Source organism: Dreissena polymorpha, chromosome 2 (genome assembly GCF_020536995.1).
Source record: "Dreissena polymorpha isolate Duluth1 chromosome 2, UMN_Dpol_1.0, whole genome shotgun sequence".
In the NCBI taxonomy this organism is placed as follows: Eukaryota; Metazoa; Mollusca; class Bivalvia; order Myida; family Dreissenidae; genus Dreissena; species Dreissena polymorpha.
In genome coordinates this window covers 72,276,295-72,295,941 of record NC_068356.1, presented here as the reverse complement: position 1 = coordinate 72,295,941, position 19,647 = coordinate 72,276,295, and the positions used below count along the sequence as shown (strand labels likewise).

At 32.2% G+C, this 19,647-nt stretch overlaps 1 protein-coding gene and 1 long non-coding RNA gene across 2 annotated transcripts; one reads left to right on the top strand and one right to left on the bottom strand.

Moving 5' to 3' along the window:
- The first annotated feature begins 9,606 nt into the window (after nt 1-9,606).
- On the top strand, nt 9,607-11,179 carry LOC127867580 (uncharacterized). The gene is made up of 3 exons (XR_008043568.1): nt 9,607-9,699; nt 10,555-10,689; nt 11,109-11,179. It is a non-coding gene; the product is annotated as an uncharacterized LOC127867580 (long non-coding RNA).
- Nucleotides 11,180-17,628: 6,449 nt separating this feature from the next.
- On the bottom strand, nt 17,629-18,686 carry LOC127867579 (uncharacterized). Its single transcript, XM_052408852.1, has 2 exons — nt 18,008-18,686; nt 17,629-17,755 (listed from the first exon to the last, which is right to left on the bottom strand). The coding sequence occupies exon 1, from the start codon at nt 18,625-18,627 to the stop codon at nt 18,067-18,069; it is 561 nt and encodes a 186-aa protein (XP_052264812.1). The 5' UTR covers nt 18,628-18,686; the 3' UTR covers nt 17,629-17,755; nt 18,008-18,066.
- Nucleotides 18,687-19,647: the final 961 nt, after the last annotated feature.

The window sequence follows — 19,647 nt, the reverse complement described above, 5'->3', positions numbered from 1 at the left end:
ACAACTGCCTATCCGAAGTTAAAGCCTCGTCATTTCTTATGATGACCGAGTGAGGCATATCTAAAACACAATCTTGAACTGTATGACGTCATATGAAATAATCGAATTATTTTGCCGATGTCGAATGAAAAAGACATTGTTTTCAATGTTATTTTAATTTATTTTGGTATGTGTGATTTGTTTATGCAATAATAGCGAAAATACACATTTTCGCGGAAATGTTCATCTGTGGGCGCTCTCAAAATCGATCATGCCCTCGAAAACGTATATTGTCCCTATATTGATTATTTTTTCTGCGATTTAAGCAACGGAAGATTTTATTTTTGTATTGTCACCGCATGCCTTTTTGAGGAAACGTGTTGTATTATCATTTATAAAAATTATTCGGTGAATTGACGCCAGACATTTCACATTAACGAACAGACGACGTTTTACAACGGTACTTTTGTATATTAAGTCCCGTCTAACAAATGTCCTGTTTAACAGAGGACGTTTATACAGATTCTCTTTCTAAAATTGTATTATTCCTATATTTATATATATATAGTGATGATATATGCAAGACTTTGATCGCGGTCAATCCGGACAAGCGGTGTCATGCAGGAAGCAAGAGTGAATCAACAATTACTTCCTGTATCTGTGTGCAGTGACCTGTCATGGGTTTCCCAAGTATTGAACAACAAAAAACAGTAAGACAATTGATTGTGAAAAACGGTCAGCTCTCGACTCGATATTTACATAAAATATGGAGACTTTGGAAAACATGGTAACAGAAGGTATGAGTACACTTCTATGAGATATCGTATGAACTCTATTTTAAACAAAATAGCAATTCCAACAACGACAAAAGTTTAATTATTATTATTATCATTATTATTAGTATACTTATTATTATTATATTTATTAGTATACTTATTATTAGTATACGTATTATTATTATTATTATTATTATTATTATTATTATATCTGTTATTATTTATATTATTATTATTACTATGTATTATCATTATTTGATTTATATTATTAAGATTATGATTATGAGAATGATGAGGCTGCTGATAATGACAATGATTATTTTTAATAATAATTATTATTGCATTATTATTATTATAATTATTATTTATTTTATTTTTTATTATTATTATTGTTATTATTATTTATTATTATTATTATTGCATTATTATTATTAGTAGTAGTAGTAGTAGTAGTAGTATTGTTATTATTATTATTACAATACTATACAATAGTTTTAACAAAACAACAAATAGAAATACAACATTCTTCTTCTTCTTGTTATTATTATTTGAACTAATTGTGGTGATGATTGCGTATATAATGATGATGGTGGGAATACCCATTTCTCAATAATATCAAAGACGTGTAAAGGTCGATCATCAAACACAAAGCCAGCATTTGAAATATCAGTTTCGAAATATTGTTTGATTCTTTTTAAAAGTAGTGTAACTATATCAATGCATGTTCCAGTAGTCGGGTTACACGCATATATTTCAATGCTATCTTTCAGAACAAAGGACGAACTCCGCTTGAACATTCCATTTTTAATAGCCCGGTTCCTTGCCCAGACTTTGAAGTATCGATTAAACCTCACTCCTCAACTCAAAGTCAAGTGGATCAAGATCACGTATCACTCGCTCCCTACCAAACTAAAACTCCAACCCAAGATCGCGTAGAATCGGATCATAGAAGACATGTGGTTCCCGATGACTTCACGCTCGCTTCTTACCAGACAAAATGTCCACGCCAGGAGCACGTAGAACCTAGGAAATCTTGCTATTGCTTCCACTCACAAGAAATTCAGTAAATGCTCCACGCATAACTCATCCATTCTACATATAACAGACAGAACTTCAGAAAAAGGACCATTGGTAAAATATTACCTGACGAATTTGTCATATTGTAGATACGCATTTTATTGCTATAAATTTTATCTCTTATGAATGCTCGAAGATTACAGAGATATGTTCAATGTCATTATTGTAGAAGATATATAAAGATATAAAGAACTGCGTTTTATGAAATTGTATCTTTATGAAGCTATTAATTATAATGAATTAAGCATATCTTAATGTGCAATTAAATATGTGGTTAAATTGGCATAGTTGCCTGGCATATATTTCTTTGTTTATTTTGTTCCCATACCATGTGTTTTTAATCTGCAAAATTAGTTTTAAGCTAAATATTATTTCGATAAGCTTTTTGCGTATACAAGTGTATAACATAGTGTATATGATATAACACTGAGTGAGTGATTAATACAAATAAGACTTCATGCACTTGAACAATTGACAAATTTACTTCCCGGATGTTAATTATGACAAGTTTTTCTTGCTACAGACGGATGAAGAAAAGGCACACAGCTGCGCTAACACAGGAAACAAAGGACAATTATTTAATGTGTCCTTTGCGGTATTTTCCTGCCTTGCATGTTTCTGGCCGACTGGTCTGGTTGCAATTTATTATGCAAAACAAGTAAGTTATTGAAAACGCACACGCTTTTATAAACGCACGATTAACACATGCGTTTTGATCTTGCTGTGTATAACATAAATTAAAAGGAGTTTTCAAAGTGAGGATATATTATCTTCATGATTCATTCATACCTTCATACATTCATACTTAAGTGATAATACACAGTGCAAACTTATATTAATATCCGTACATGTAAAAAATATTAAAATGAATATTTTTACGCATGTTTGTATATTAATATGACTTGTTTCCAGATTATTTTTTGCCGAAAGTATCAATGATGAAAATATGTTTTTCATGTATGCGGGGTTATCTTTTGAAATTTATTAAATTATAAATGGTTTCAAAACAGGAGCGATATAATATTTGGTGTGTTTCTTTTGCTTTTCGCGACACTTTTGAGAACGACTTGGATCTCTTCTGATAAAGATCGCCACAATAAATCAATTGAAATTGCCAAGATGATATAATTATAGTAATTATTTTTGATTGCTTTCTTTTCTAACTTATTTTAATTGTTTCGTGACTTAGCACGTTAGTTCCGATGGTAAAAATATAAATATATGACACTAAAAAACAAACTTTATAAAATTATAACAGTAAGTAAACAAATTCCTTTAAATTTGGATGTTCACATGTGTTTCTTTTTCAGGCTAGCAGGTTACACAAGGAGGGCAATTTTCAGAGGCGGCTAAGTTCGAGCACTCAGCCCGTACTTTGAGTGGAGTCAGTGTCAGCATTGGTCTCTTGTGGATTGGGATTGTTGTCGTGGTCAGCATTCTCAAAGCAACCAGTCACTGAATGAAAATTAAGACACTAACAACGCGAATGTATTGAGCCCCGTTCTTGGAAAACTGGTTTAATGCACGTGCGTAAAGTGTTATCCCACATTAGCCTGTGCAGTCCGCAAGGACAACACTTAAAGAACATTCATTACGCTCATTATCCAGGACTAAGTGTTATTTAACGTCATGGTGTCTTTCGAAAAAAATGTGATGATATACCACTATTGAAAAATGTGATATTCCTCGAACGGTTATTTGCAAATTATAACTTATTGTGCACATTTACTATCAATAACATCATTAATAACATGTTGCCATATAAAACAAAAACTATACTTACATTTACAAATACAATAATATAAGTGTTGAAACTGCATCGAAAATGTATTCACTATATCGAGAGAACTCAGAAAACGGATATATTTGTTGAAGGTTTGAATAAAAAAGGGTAAAGATGGTAAGAAGAAACGTCAATAATATACTGCATAAGTAAGTTTAATAAAACGTTCCGCAAAGGCAGCGATATATTTAATTTATATCGTTTTCAATCAGTGTATTATAATTTGTAGTAACTCTTAAAAGTATCCCTGCAATGTTATGATAAGGTAAAACCTTATTCGGGTTTTACATACAACGTTTTATGACAAATTTACCATAATCAATACTAATATATAATATATAATGTTTGATTCTCCTCCACATATTTATACGTTCTGTTTAGAAATGAACATGCCAAGGTAAGAAAAATATTAAAACAAAAATAGTGCATTCAAAGAGAGCAGTTTGTGACAAGCATAGCGTCAATTGTTTATTTAGTCTAAAAAAGTAAAGCGATTTTTTCTCTGTTTGGAAAATTGACAATACAAAAGTAAAATGTTTAAAAACGATGTATGCGTTATATTTAAATATTTTTTAATCAATTACATTTTTCGACATTTCATTCGTAGTTTTTTCACAAAATTATTCTTGCGTGGAGACGTAAATTTGGGGATTTCTGAATTTGGCCAACAACATATTTAACATATTCGCGTCGGTAATTTTACGATGTGTGTGTGATACTTGAAATAAATCAGAATCAATACAACCCGGGATGTTGGTACAATAAAGCATTACACGTTCACCTCCCTTGACAGAAACTTATATGCACAAAAGCAACATATTTGTTAAACATTATATGGAATTGCGGTAATCAATAATTGAATAACATTGGTTGTTAAAATAGCTTAACATATTTCATCTTGCAGTATATGTGCTCATAAGGTTGTAAAGCATCGTCCATGTATAAATTTAATTTATGGAGGACGATTTAAAAGTAAAAATTAAGTACCATTAACGATTCAGAAAATGTGTTATTTGTGAACTTATATGAAATATAATTATCTTGTAGTTGTGTCAACTGTTATTTTTTAGCATTTTCTACAATTATACCTGTGTGATATGTACATGACATTTTGCCATTTACATGTATTTACGGAATCAGCATGGACGTAAAAGGTAAAGGTTTAAATGTTTTGGTTTGTTGTCTAGTATTGATGATTATACAACGGACTTTCATAATTAACATCCCGCAATATGCAGCGACGACACATTGCGTATACATGTACATTTCCAACACATGTACACATTTATAATTCACTAGGTGAAGAGAAACAAGCGTTGGATTAGTTGTATGCTCATTCTAGAAACAATCTAGTTGTTTGAACGGGATTCGGACCAGGAACCTTTCTTGCCACAAGACCGTGATTATCAATAAACACAATAAGATGAATGTTTTTATCTGGAACCACACGGCTAACTGGGGTAAACATAAGTGTTTAGTTATGTGTCGTAGTTCGCTACAAAATCTATCAGATTATTTATGTATGGAAACAAATGAAATCTGATGTGCTCTGATGGACACACGGTAAATAATTTTATACTTACATATTCATTACAATAGTTTGAATTCTTTGAAACAAAAAGTTCCACTATAAAGAAAAAGGTTCCAGATGTTTACTAGTTTGTATGGAAATAATTTGCTGGTCCTAAATATTGTCTTTCTTTCTTCAAATCAATTATTTAGGGTCAAACCTGTCGAAAGTATGGTCATTTGATTTATGTAGACATATAAAGAATAACTTGCTGAAACTACGAGGATTATTTGGCATATAGCATTGTATAATGGGCCACACAAGCATGCCCCATGCAGTGAACATGGAGAATGTCTTGCTTACATCCGCTTGTTGTTTATTAAAAACCATACATAAGTCATCCGTCAGTGTGTGCTGGCGAACAAAAATGGAGTTCATTCAGTGCTTTAAGCAGCCAACATCCGTGTCAACGATGTTTTGTGTTGGTAAATAAACTTTTTTTTGCATTTAGTAAGGTTTATTTAATATTTTACGATGGTGTTATTGTATCGTTTACTGCTTCAGCGATCACGCATCCACATAAAGCGTGTTAAACCTGCGCACCGAATGGTATATTGCGCTTCAGTATTTACAATCGGCCATTAAGTAATCCGCTCCTAGCATTCTACGCTTAAGGATGTACGCGGCAGTTTAGTTTTACGCAAATTTGTTTTGACTGTAACACCGGTTGCGCAATAAGTGTATGCTTTTTCGGATATTCGAATAAAAACGGGATGCATATTCAATAATGGAATGATGACAAGAAATAAGTACTATGAAGTTTAGAAAATTGATAAACAATGTGCAGCCGCTAAATAACACAGTTGGAATCGACCAACATTCCTGCGACTATTAAAACACCTTTTTTTTATCGCGTTTTTGTAACAACAATCAAGAATCTCATTACGGAAAACAGTCAATACTTCCTTGTAACTGAAAATGTTTGTGTCGCAAGAACGACTTGTTTAAGACGGATAGCTTTCCTTCAAAATAAGCAATTTGTAATTGAATCATCATATATTTAAAACATGCCATCAAAGTATATGTGTTTTATATAAAAAATATAATCAAAATTGTTATGCAAGTTTCATCGTATGCTTAAAAAAAACAAATCGGAAAACTTTTATTTCTCAAACAACGGCTCAAGGTATCAACTTTTATGTAGTGTTGTTTGAGATAATTTACTACATAGAATATCTGAAGAATTAAAATTATTCATCCACGACGCTCTGATACTTCTTAACCATGTGCGGATGGTGGTGCATCTTGCCGCACGTGTATATAATACATGCATACTTGTTTGCGCTTAATTTATTTTTCTCTGACCAATATAAAGTATTTGAGCGTTCGCAGGTACCACACCTGCAACCCATTTATACTACAAACATAACGTCATATTACACGAATGCAATGCAATCTCAATCTTTCTAACTAAATATAGTGGAATCCTTTTTTTATTTTTGTGACACGTTGAAATTCTTAAGACAAGACATGGGATCACGTGTAGCATTGGGGAATTTGATAAGGCCCGTATTCAAACTCTGGGAAACAACATCCTTTAAAATACAAGTATGTAATCGATTTTCGATTCTCAATAAGATATATTCTTCTAACATTTGACAGAACAATAACCCGCATTATATTGAGCAAACAGGATCGGATATTTATTTATTTAGTTCATTTTCATTCGTGATGTGTTGGAACTTAGTATTTTTGTTTGACTGCGAGTTGTATTTTGAATTGTTATTGTAAACAAAAGAGCCTGGGGACTTAGTCAATATTTCCCTCTAAAGGCGGAGGGATATAGAATTGGCTTTGTCCGACCGTACGTCAGTTAGCCCACGAGCCATTTGGTTAAATTGGCATGAAATCTATATGCGGCAAGGTATTTAACGTTTTCCTAAAAATGCAATAGTTGGATTAGATTTTTATCGTACACAAACTGTGAAGATAAAAAAAATCATATATATTTCCCTAACAATTCCAATAATAGGGTACGGCGTTAATATACATTAATTCATACAAATGATATGCCTTGAATTGGTGAAGTCATATCAAGAATCACCATTAATACCGTTGATATGCCCTTTTAAGTGTATTGTAAACGTATTGTTTTTAATTGAATACTTAATTAACCTAATGTAATGACGTCGATTCACATCATTTATAATTTGTATTTTCATTATATTCAAATCTACATTTGCATACAACAATAAAATGGTAAAGTCATACCAAGAATTTAAAAGACAATGTGGTATGCCCCTTTAAATGTATTCAATTACCTTTTTTGTTTGGTTCAGTATAAACTTATATTTGTTTGATCTTGCTATACTAGACATAATTTGTGTTTTCACTTAAATTAAAATCTACTTTTGCATTGGCATACATAAAAACATTGACCAAGTCATGTCAAGAATTACAACTTATACCGTCGATATTTCCCTTTAATGTTTTGTTTACCTCTTTTTTGAGTTGGATGCTGTATTTACCTACTTTTACTGATCTTGTTACAAATAACTTGTGTTTTCATTTACATTTAAATCTACTTTTGAATTGGCAAACAGCAATATATGTACTAGTATGTGTTTTGACCTTCACCATGTACATGGTTTTCACTGTGTTTTTAAATTGTATTTTAACACATGCAATTAAACCGCTTTTGTGAACAAACGACCTCGGTGACCTATTGTTTTCTTTTTATATTTGTTTTAAGTTATAGCTCATTTAACATTTAGGTAAATTTGGAAAAAATCTAGGTGCAGGAAGGCATATAAAAATAACAATGACCTCGATGCATTTTGTTTATTTTCATATGTGAAATTCTGTTGATTTTGTTTATGTTTAAAAATTGATGAAAAACATGAATCAATCGATTCATGTAAAAAAAATTAATTGCAGTCACATTAAATCAGTATTGCATGTTTTGCGATAAATAGAGGTTTTTTCAACACTTTTCTCATTAATTTACTCAAGTTTTTATGTCATTACCTTTTTGGTGAATTGTTCTTGTGCTGAAATATGCTTGTTGTTCAAGAGCGAATAAAAAATATACAAAATCGGTGACCCATGATTTTTATGTAATTTTTCTATCCAAAACAGATGGTTCTACCTAAATACCAAAAATGATCAAATTCTAGGTGGAGCAAAATTTGCATTAAAACTGCCGCGTACGTCCTTAAGTGTAATTGATCGTTGAATCAACATTGGAAAGAATGACAAATGCAAAACGTAAACTGCATTTGATATCTGTTAATTATACATTAGTTTGCACATTTTAATTGCATTTAAATGTCAACGTTGATATTGTCTTGAAGTGGTGATATTTAAATAATGACGTATAAAAAAGACAGGTCGTACCTTTGTTAATTTATAAAAAGTAGAGAATTCCGATACAACGGATTTGGAGCGTAAAATGTTTTATTTAATAACGGTAACTTGGGTATGTAACATAATGGCGCGGTATTAAAGTCTTGAGCGAAGCATTTGACATTGCTATATTTTATGATCCTAATTCTCATTGAACAACGTCATCAATAAGCGTTTTGATTACAACTATAGATCTTTTGGAATATGCGATGTTTATTTTACTGATATTTAATTAGTTTTCGTTCGACGCTGATATAGCTTTTTTATAGAAGGATCTCGCATTTCTCAAATCACACTTAATCAGTATCTGTAAACTTTTAGTAAAATAATTCTTCATTGCTCCGTTAACCCCATCAATTTTACAAGCAAGTGCTATTATTCGTTTAAACAATTGACGCTATACACATGGCATGCCCGTATTCGAGTATTCATTCAATATGTTTCGGACTTTTATCCAAATGACACCTTGTTTTTTGTCTCTAAAATTTCGGACACCTGTCTTATAAATCAAAAATGTATCTAAAAAGACACGATTTTTGTATTGTAAGTGTCCTAAATACTAGAATATTTACGGTATGATCCTCGCTGTTTTAAAACGGAGCTTCATGCATTTGCGTTAAGTGCGGACTGTTCAGTCTATTCTGGGAAGGTTCTTTACGCACATGTTTTAAGTTCATTTTTTCCAATGCTCGACTTCTGGGGGATAAGAATCCTGCAATAAGACTCTTAAGCCGCTAGAAAGAGATTTACAGGCTCAGTACACTAAGAGTGATAATTGTGTTTTTCATTTTTTTTAATAACCTGTTTATATCTTTAGCAATGATAACTGAACGATGTTGGTTGAATAACGGACAGTTATTAGCTTTTCATTTGCCTATTAATTTGATGTAACTCGGACGTTTCCGAACGTAATAAATCGTGTACATAATTAACCAAAAGAAAAAAATAACACTAAGTTAATAAACAGAAGTAGAACATCTAAACAAAGATTTGTCAACACATTTAGAATAAATGCTTTTTACTATCTAGAAACATTGAGCTTAAAAATTATTTGTTTCTGTTGTTGGTGGTGTGTAGAAGCCGAAGTACCTCTTGTGCCCCAGACCAGACCAACGGTGTGCTTTCATGATGAACCAAATTAACCTGCTGTGCAGAACCAGCCACAAAAGGTAAGTGTTTTGTTATATGAGTCTTGTTCTTAAAAACTGGGCCTACTGCATGTGCGAAAAGTGCCGTACCAGGTATGCCGATGCACAGGCTAGTCAAGGATGACACTTTCCACGTTCATAGAACTTTGTGTTTAAAGGAGGTCGCTCTTAAACAAAATCCAGTGTAGGCGGAAATGGTTATTCCTGATTAGCCTGTGCGGACTGCACAAACTTATCTGGAACTACACTTAACACATATGCGTTAAGCTCAGTTTACCGACATCGCGAATATTTTAGAACGCTTTTTCCATTATCCTCAGTTACTGTGTTTGGTAATATGGTCATTTAGGTTCCATACATCTCTCTGGCTGCGGAAGCTCGCTGGCTAAGGTAGACAATTGTCAGTTAACTGGACTTGATTGTTGTGATCTTACCGTAATGAGCTTACCGGATCTTTATATATGCTCAACAGTTATTTACATAGCTTTGACATTATATGACTATCAATGTTAAGTAATCATCACATTCAAATTCACGCAAATGTGTGGAATTTAAATTGCCACGGTCGATCGGGGAGTTCAGCTGGGCTACATTACGATCCCAAGAGGAGAACCATTGTCTTTGTATTACTGAAAGTTGATTCGAATGTCTTTCATTATAAGATTTTAGAAGGCTGATATTCCACAAGACATTTGATGACATTGAAGTAAAACTTACATGTACAGCTACAACCACATGCAAACGTTTCAGACGCTTATATATAATCAACAGTAACACATACTGTGGCAAAATGATAACAACCGTCAAGTGAATAATGAACGATTCAAAATGTGCTAAATAAAAATAACAGTAAGTTTGTTTTATTTTTATTCTCAGACAGCAAATCAGCATCCTTCGTACGAATACCACATGATTTCAGCCCGCCCTCCCGACTATACTGTAGCAGCTGTATTGGCGTGTATCTTCTGCTTCACTCCTGTCGGTCTTTTGGCCATTTTCAACGCAATGCAGGTAAAGTAGAAGTTTGTTTTGAGTAATATCAGTGTTTGTGATTTAAACTTGAAATGCAAATGCAATTTGTGCATTGAATCTGCATTTTTATATATACGCGAAGCAGAGAAGAAAGATGAACTCCATCCAATATTATTGAGAAATATTTGTGTCACTTTAAAATAACAAAATTATTAAAATATTATTACAATACTGAAGAAATCCCTCTTGTTTAGTAATTTATTTAATAATTACGTTGAAATTGTCAGTTATTCCAACAAGATTTAGTACCATATAGTTGTGTATGCTTTGCCTTGTTACGTCATGTGCCATAACTGCAATGGTTAAACAGAATTTATGTTCGCCACTCATATGTTTTAATGTCTCATCGTTTGATAAAATATGATTCAATCCTTAACATGTGTTCTCCTGTTTTTCAGTCCAAGACGATGGCCAATATCGGATATATTAAGGAGGCAAAACGCCACTCCCGCCTCGCCAAAAGGTTTGCCATCACCAGTCTAGCGATTGGCATCTTATTTGTTTGCATTTATATAGCGTATATCGTGGTCGTAGTAAGATACGTCATGGTCGTCGGTTCTGCTATTGATGCTCAACAAGGCTCTATTCCTAGAAGTGGATACTCTGGTTAGCGGTTTACAGTGGATACTAGGTTAACACAGAACATAATGTCAAATATAGGACCGACTTTTACTTTGCATTTGTGTTTTTTGTTGGACAGCCGTTTAACTATTTTACTTATTAATCAAAATATTCAACGCTACATGGGATATTCTAAACTCGAAGCTTACGTATATCGTCTTTAGTAGTTATTGTTGTTTTATTCGTACTAACTTATACATAACACAATAAATTCAATGGTAAAGTATTACTGATTTTTTACTTGTGATTCTATGATAGCCATGGCGGTTGGTTTGATATGTCTCTGATTCCTCTTTAATTGTGCACCTATATTACAATTTTCTTTACTTTTAATAATTCGTGGTTCTGCTTCAATGTTGCCTTTTAATAAGTAATGAAACGCGAATATTTTCCTTTGTTTTGCAATTAATCTCTTCTCACGCTACGACATATGTGCATGTATGCACTTTATCAGTTTTCATTTGTGTTATGACCATATGCGTTGATTACATTTTCGTGGGCTTTTTCATGTTGTTAATGATTGTCTAATTAGCATTAGCGTTCTATTTAAATTTATTTGGAGATACATCTTTTACATTTGTTTATAAGCAATACATTTTTGCGACACTAGTAATTTTATACGTTTACTTATCCGTTCTAAATTTACCTTGATTACCGGTATAATGTTTATTCGTATTAATCCTATCGATAATCGTCAACATATTGGGTATATATTATATAAAGAAGTGAAACTCCAGCTGCTGGAGCAGTATTGAATTCTCATTAAAAACAATTAGTTGGTCCTTTATTTAAGGCAAGTGACCGATTGCCCAAACAGTACAAAACAGCACAATACAGCACAATACAAACCAACATAAACACAAAATATGAATAAAGCTGGGGTCACCGCCTTGGAACGGTCAATGCAAAGTATTGGGGGTTTAAACCGGTTATAGAGCGCTCAACCTCACACTTGGCCCAGCAATATTCATAATACATTTAAGTGTAAATAAAATTTAACGTCATAGCATTGTTACTCGAATCAAACAATAATAAAAGGGAATTTAAACGCATTCAATTTAATTACAATTTAATTACTCAATGGTATTGAAGATACCAGAGCAACAGAGTTACAACTTTTTGACGAACGATAAAATGAAACTACAAACAAGTGTCAACTACATTCCTTCTTTATAGAAAAAGATTTAAGAATATAGCGTCATTAAGTTAATATTTCAGATAATCATCGCGCAAATACAGGAAGAAGCAGCAATAATGGGTGTAAAAATTCCATATGTCATTGCTTGGTTGTTTATGTGACTGCTAAAAATTAAATTAATAATAATTAAATCAAAAAAGAAACGCCTATCAGAGAGAAAATATAAATAAAATTGAACGTTATAAACCCAATGACCTATGCATGTAGCTTACAATTGGAAAGTGATCGTATGACGTCAGAAAATTCATGCACCCAGGAACAGAGAAAGAGTTATGACGTAATTGACAGGCGAAGACACAATGATGTGAAAAAAATCCAGGGGCAGTACTGTAAAGTAATAATAAAACTATTAATGGGGGCTACTGCAAAATTGTACTTCTAATAAAACAAGTTAAGTTATATGCCTGATTCAATGTAAACGCGAGACACAGCGACACCAACACACCAGCTGCATCAGGAGGCAGTACCAATGGACCAGGAGCCGTATTCACCAATGTACGTAAGTCTCAAATCTTAGACTCAGCTCCAGTTTCTGACTCAGACTCAGACTCAGCCTTACAAAACTTAATTAACGATACATAAAATGGTTAGTTTTAGACTCAGCAGACTCAGTAAGATAATTCTCAAATGCTAAGTCTACAATGTTTAGACTTACGCTATACAATCATGACGTAACGTCGTTTGAGCGTTTACTTTACAAAATGGCCGCCGCACGAGCTCCTTGCGTAATAATAATAATATTATTGAAAGAGTGTATCTAGATCGTACCAACCCTTTGGAGATTTATAGGGATATTGAACTTTACAAACGGTATCGTTTAACCCGACCGGGAATCGTATTTCTTTGCAATATTTGCAAGGAATAGTTGAGCCGCAATACGATGCGGATTCTGCATGTTCCGGTCGCCCTGGAAGTGTGTACTTTCCCGAGCAACGTGGCAAAAATCATTTAAAAAAGCGGCATTTAAAGTTATGGTAGCCAGAACTATGTAGACCTGTGCACAGGTAAATAATATTTTGACAGCTAGAGAGTTGAAGTTGTCACATTTCCAGCTGGTACGACGCCGTTCGTGCAAAACAAGAACTTGGTGCGATCGCTGATACGTGAGTCATTTGCGATGTGTGCATTTTGCAATTGTTCTTATTTATTGTAAACAACTGTCAAATTCATAATTGTCCGCGTTTGTTTGTTGTCTTTTGTGAAAATAATCTCCAAACTTTATGAACGTGAACATGCACTAATTTTATGGATAATACTTGTTGTTTGAATGAAAAAGTAATAACATATAATTTGCATGTATCATAAACTATAATAATGGATATTTTCTAAAAAGGGAAACCTATTAGAAAACGTTTACAAGACATTTACTATGCATAAATTTTGATTTCATTACTATTACAAATCTATTTATAGATGTAGGAATTTACCTATAGACATGTATATGCCGAATAAAGTTACACTGCCATGACGCAGTTGGTAGCGCATCGGTGCCCGTGATTATATTTGACCGACTAGTCGGTGGTTCGAAATTACATCGGGGACTTTTTTTCTCCAAACATTTTCAAAATAAATTATGACGATTATTTAGTTATTTTTAAATTCTTGATCTTTAATGTAATGTAAATTAATGTTTATTAATTTTTAAAAAGGTGCTATAATTAATGTGTATATTATACACCCTGTTAAGAAGATATAGGGTACACCTGAATCCATATGTGCATCTGTCCTTGTGTCTGTCTATGTTGTAATTGAGTTCCAATACAAAATGTATTTTTGCGACAAATGCTGTAGAATATGCATTTGTTGATGGCACGTGCATTGTTGTAATGCACTTTATTTGTAAATTAATAAAACACTCAACAACAGAAATAATATTTTATTCTCAAATGCACATATTATTGCATTTTCAATCAATAGTAAAACGATGACATTAAATTTGATTATCAAGTTAAGACACATCAGCATATTGCATCACTTCTGACATAAGGCAAAACTTTCATTCAATATAATGCACATAAATGCAACGATCATTATCCATTTATATCAATATCTATTTACTTATTAATATTGTAATTTTTCCAAAAAAATGGGTCATTTTAAATGATCAACTTTCAGGTTTTACAAGTACTTTGGGGTGCATCGATTGGACGCATGTAAGCCAGTAAACCATGTAGAAGTCTACATAGGGCGAAAGGGCGTTCCCACCATCAACGTTCAGGTATGGCTTAACAGTCAGTTATGTGCAAGTCTAAATGCAATCCTTTTTATTTGATACAACTTTATTTTAAACACAAATATTTAATGAAACAACTGTATGTTAATTTTAACAGTTTGCCATTAGCAAAATAAGAAACATTTTATCAGCATTTTATCAAATACCTAAGAAAAAATTTACAAAAATATGTCTTATTTTGTTAGTGTAATATAACATGTTTTATGTTAACAGGCTGTGTATGATGCCAGCTACAGAATAACGAGCTTCACTCAAGTTCACTGCCAGTTGGCCAGGGCTAAAGCATGATGCCAGGATTTGTTGATGTCTTATTCAAAATTCACATAACTGCATCTACCATTATTTTGGAATTTCATTCAGTTCATTGAATGAAGAATTTTATTATTATCAATGATGGATATCTTGTAAGCAAATAATATCAAATAGTGTCCCAAGACACCGCATTCAACTAATATTCCTCTTTGAATGTAGAATGTATTTTATATGTCAGTAACATAATACAATGACCAATGTAATATTTAACCTACATTTCTTAAAGCACACAAATATTGACTGGAATTTTATAAGTACAAAAAGGGATAGAATCATATTTTTATCATAGAAAAAATAGTATGCCCCTTTTTGAATTAAAAAAAATCTTATTATTTTGTGTGCAACTGCCCCATAACTATTATTTCTAATATAGACTATCTTTTTTAGAAATAATAGAGTTATAAAGTAGTTGCACAAAAAATAATAAGATCCTTTTAATTACAAAAAGGGGAATAAATCTACTACTAGTTTATTACATGTCAGAGTTATAGCACTTGGTCACGTATTGACACTAAACACATCTTTTTCTCCAAATGTATTATTTCAATTTCTTCAGTCAACTTTTTTATTTCTTATTCTAATTTTTCTTAGTTATTTCCCATCGGTTTCTCTGTAAGTTTTGTTAAGGTATCGGCTTGTGATCTCTTGTCGTTCTTCTTTGTGAGCGCTGCAAAAATGGATAAAAAGTGTGATTTGTATAAATGGACTTGTTCTCATATTATTTTCTTCAAAGGTTAAAAAATTAATACATATATATCACATAATCTATGTATGCATTGGTACTATGCATTGGTACTTAGTTTTAACATATTTGATGCTAATTATGTTCAACAAATGCATGACTTTTGTTGCATATTACATAATAACATTATACAGTACTTGCTTTGTCAGATGGTATTGTCAGTATAGTTTTAAGAACTGGAATTCCATCCATGCAAGTTAATTATTAACTATAAATTAATTGTATGCACTGCAATACCTTCAATTAGAGCTATCTAAGTGTTAAATTTATTAATATTTAATTTTCAAGATTTGTTCCAGACAATTTGAAATCTAAATTTAAAGATATCCAAAACTTACATTCTTTACACTTAATGCCTCTACTTTCATGACTGGTACACTCTGAAATCACATGAAAAAAATATAGTGTCACTTAAAAATCTAAATTAATTTAATCCAGTGATGTTTTCAATGCAATAAAATTGACAACTAATGTTAATATACTATACTTAAGTTAATGTATAATAATCCCAGTGTTAACTTTCAAACACAATGTTTAATGTTAATTTAATGCATGTTTTTTTCTTTTCTTTTGTTTTTATATAAGGGTGAATTTCTATTATATTGTATACTATGTTGAATGTGATGCATACAATATAATTCATATGGTTTGCATTTTCAATGTTCTATACATATGGTTAATGGTTTGCATATAAATGATAATCTATTTATTTACCATATGTTCTTCACTGCTGGCTGTTGTGGCACGCTCACTGCTTTGTAACGCATATGAAGAAGCTGCAAAAATTAAACGCAAAAATTAATTCAAACATATAACTTTGTAAAACACTTACGCACATACACTAATGCTCATTAATAATAATAATTAGTTGATTACCAAGAAATACAATGTCTGTATTTGCACTCATTCCTTGAATAAATGAACTCAACAACAAAATTGAAATAGCCAAGAGATTTAAAGTATCTAACAAAAAGGAATAGAAATACTTCCTTAAATGCACAAACTTCATTAGCCGATCTAAATTAATGATCTTAATGTTTTATTTTAATTGTCCTTATACCAAACCCTGCTATATTTACAACAAACAAAGACTCTGATACAAGTTGCCATTTCATACCATATTTCTGTGAACGAGTTCATGAATATTGTTATTTAGTGCACCTTTGGTGAGCTTACCTACATATTTCCTTGATGAGTTTAATCAATAATCTTATGAATTGACACGTGTCAGATCTTTTTTATAACACTAATTCAATTACGCATTTAGACAATTATTATTGGTTACTGGAGGTTTCGGCGAAACCTCAGTTTAAAAAATATAAAAATGTAGCAATCTAAATTCCATGTACAAAATTAAAAAAAAAATCTCAATTAAAATTATAATTGAAATTTTGTTCACATTCATAAATAATTTTATTTCCAATAGCAAAAATAAAATGATAAAGTTAAAATGAAATCAACCTTATGCAATGGTTACAGTATCTCTAATGAAGACTAATGACACTGTCTGGTGCTCAACAGCTCGAAATTCCTCACCTATGCCAGGTGTGAAATGTCATGTTTTTTGAGTAAACATCCCTAACCAAGTGGGTCCTTCTTCACAAGTGACACATTCCTCAAATAATTAGACCAATTAACAACAACATTCATACTTTTATACTTTTATATAATTTTACATAACAATAACATAGTCCAGCACATAATCTCATAATACATTTTCTAAATCGCATCATAAATTTTCATTGTATTTCTGTTATATTGTAATGAATATACATATATAAATACTTAATACATAAAAGTAGCACATGAAAAGCCAAACACATTTATCATTCACAAAATTGTACATAGTACATGTCACACATAAAATATAATCTCTGGCAATATATTAGTCTAAATTCATAAATAATATGTCACAAAATACATTTCATTATTAATACACCTTCATATTAAAACATATGTTATTGATCTCTATATATTACATATATGGTACATAATTGTATTTCTGTTATATTGTAATGAAAATACATATATAAATACTTAATACATAAAAGTAGCACATGAAAAGCCAAACACATTTATAATTCACAAAATTGTACATAGTACATGTCACACATAAAATATAATCTCTGGCAATATATTAGTCTAAATTTATAAATAATATGTCACAAAATACATTTCATTATTAATACACCTTCATATTAAAACATATATTATTGATCTCTATATATTACATATATGGTACATAAAGGTTTAACAATCTTCGTCGTGGATGGCATCAGTTGTTGTGTCGGGTCCAAGTCCTGCGATGTGGCTGCATGTTCTCAGTAGCTGTGTCGTGGTCATCTCGTCGTCTTCGTATTGGTCCCATGCTTCGAACAGTCTGCCGTGGGTGTTCACATTTTGCTTTCTGTGTATTCTTGTTAGCAGATTTTCAGATACCAGACGGATTTGCAGATCAACAGTTTCTGCTTCGCTGCGAAGGAGTGGCACAAGTACGTAGAAGCTTAGATCAGCTTTACCAGCCCTAGTGTTTATGCGACGATGCCACCCCTCCACGTCATTGTTAGTTCTTATAACTTCACGGAACGCACTCCAATTTTCTGGTTTCCACACTGATCCGTGGATCCACGTTTTCTCCACGTAGTCCATTACTTTTAACACCGGACCCCCGACTTCAGTTGCCTGTTGGTGCAGTTGGTAGAAGGCTGATGCTATGTGTTCAGCTGGTAGGTATGGGAGTGCCATTACCTTCCGTAAGAACAGATACTTGTCGCCTTTGTTGGTGTATGCGGTCGTCAACCCCTCGTTCATTACTTTCCTATAGATTCGCTGTACCCAGTGAAAGACACAGCCTTTTATTACACAACCGGGGAACACGTCTCTGATCGCCTGCCAGGCTGCAGCTTCGAAATCTACCTAAATACCAAAAATGATCAAATTCTAGGTGGAGCAAAATTTGCATTAAAACTGCCGCGTACGTCCTTAAGTGTAATTGATCGTTGAATCAACATTGGAAAGAATGACAAATGCAAAACGTAAACTGCATTTGATATCTGTTAATTATACATTAGTTTGCACATTTTAATTGCATTTAAATGTCAACGTTGATATTGTCTTGAAGTGGTGATATTTAAATAATGACGTATAAAAAAGACAGGTCGTACCTTTGTTAATTTATAAAAAGTAGAGAATTCCGATACAACGGATTTGGAGCGTAAAATGTTTTATTTAATAACGGTAACTTGGGTATGTAACATAATGGCGCGGTATTAAAGTCTTGAGCGAAGCATTTGACATTGCTATATTTTATGATCCTAATTCTCATTGAACAACGTCATCAATAAGCGTTTTGATTACAACTATAGATCTTTTGGAATATGCGATGTTTATTTTACTGATATTTAATTAGTTTTCGTTCGACGCTGATATAGCTTTTTTATAGAAGGATCTCGCATTTCTCAAATCACACTTAATCAGTATCTGTAAACTTTTAGTAAAATAATTCTTCATTGCTCCGTTAACCCCATCAATTTTACAAGCAAGTGCTATTATTCGTTTAAACAATTGACGCTATACACATGGCATGCCCGTATTCGAGTATTCATTCAATATGTTTCGGACTTTTATCCAAATGACACCTTGTTTTTTGTCTCTAAAATTTCGGACACCTGTCTTATAAATCAAAAATGTATCTAAAAAGACACGATTTTTGTATTGTAAGTGTCCTAAATACTAGAATATTTACGGTATGATCCTCGCTGTTTTAAAACGGAGCTTCATGCATTTGCGTTAAGTGCGGACTGTTCAGTCTATTCTGGGAAGGTTCTTTAC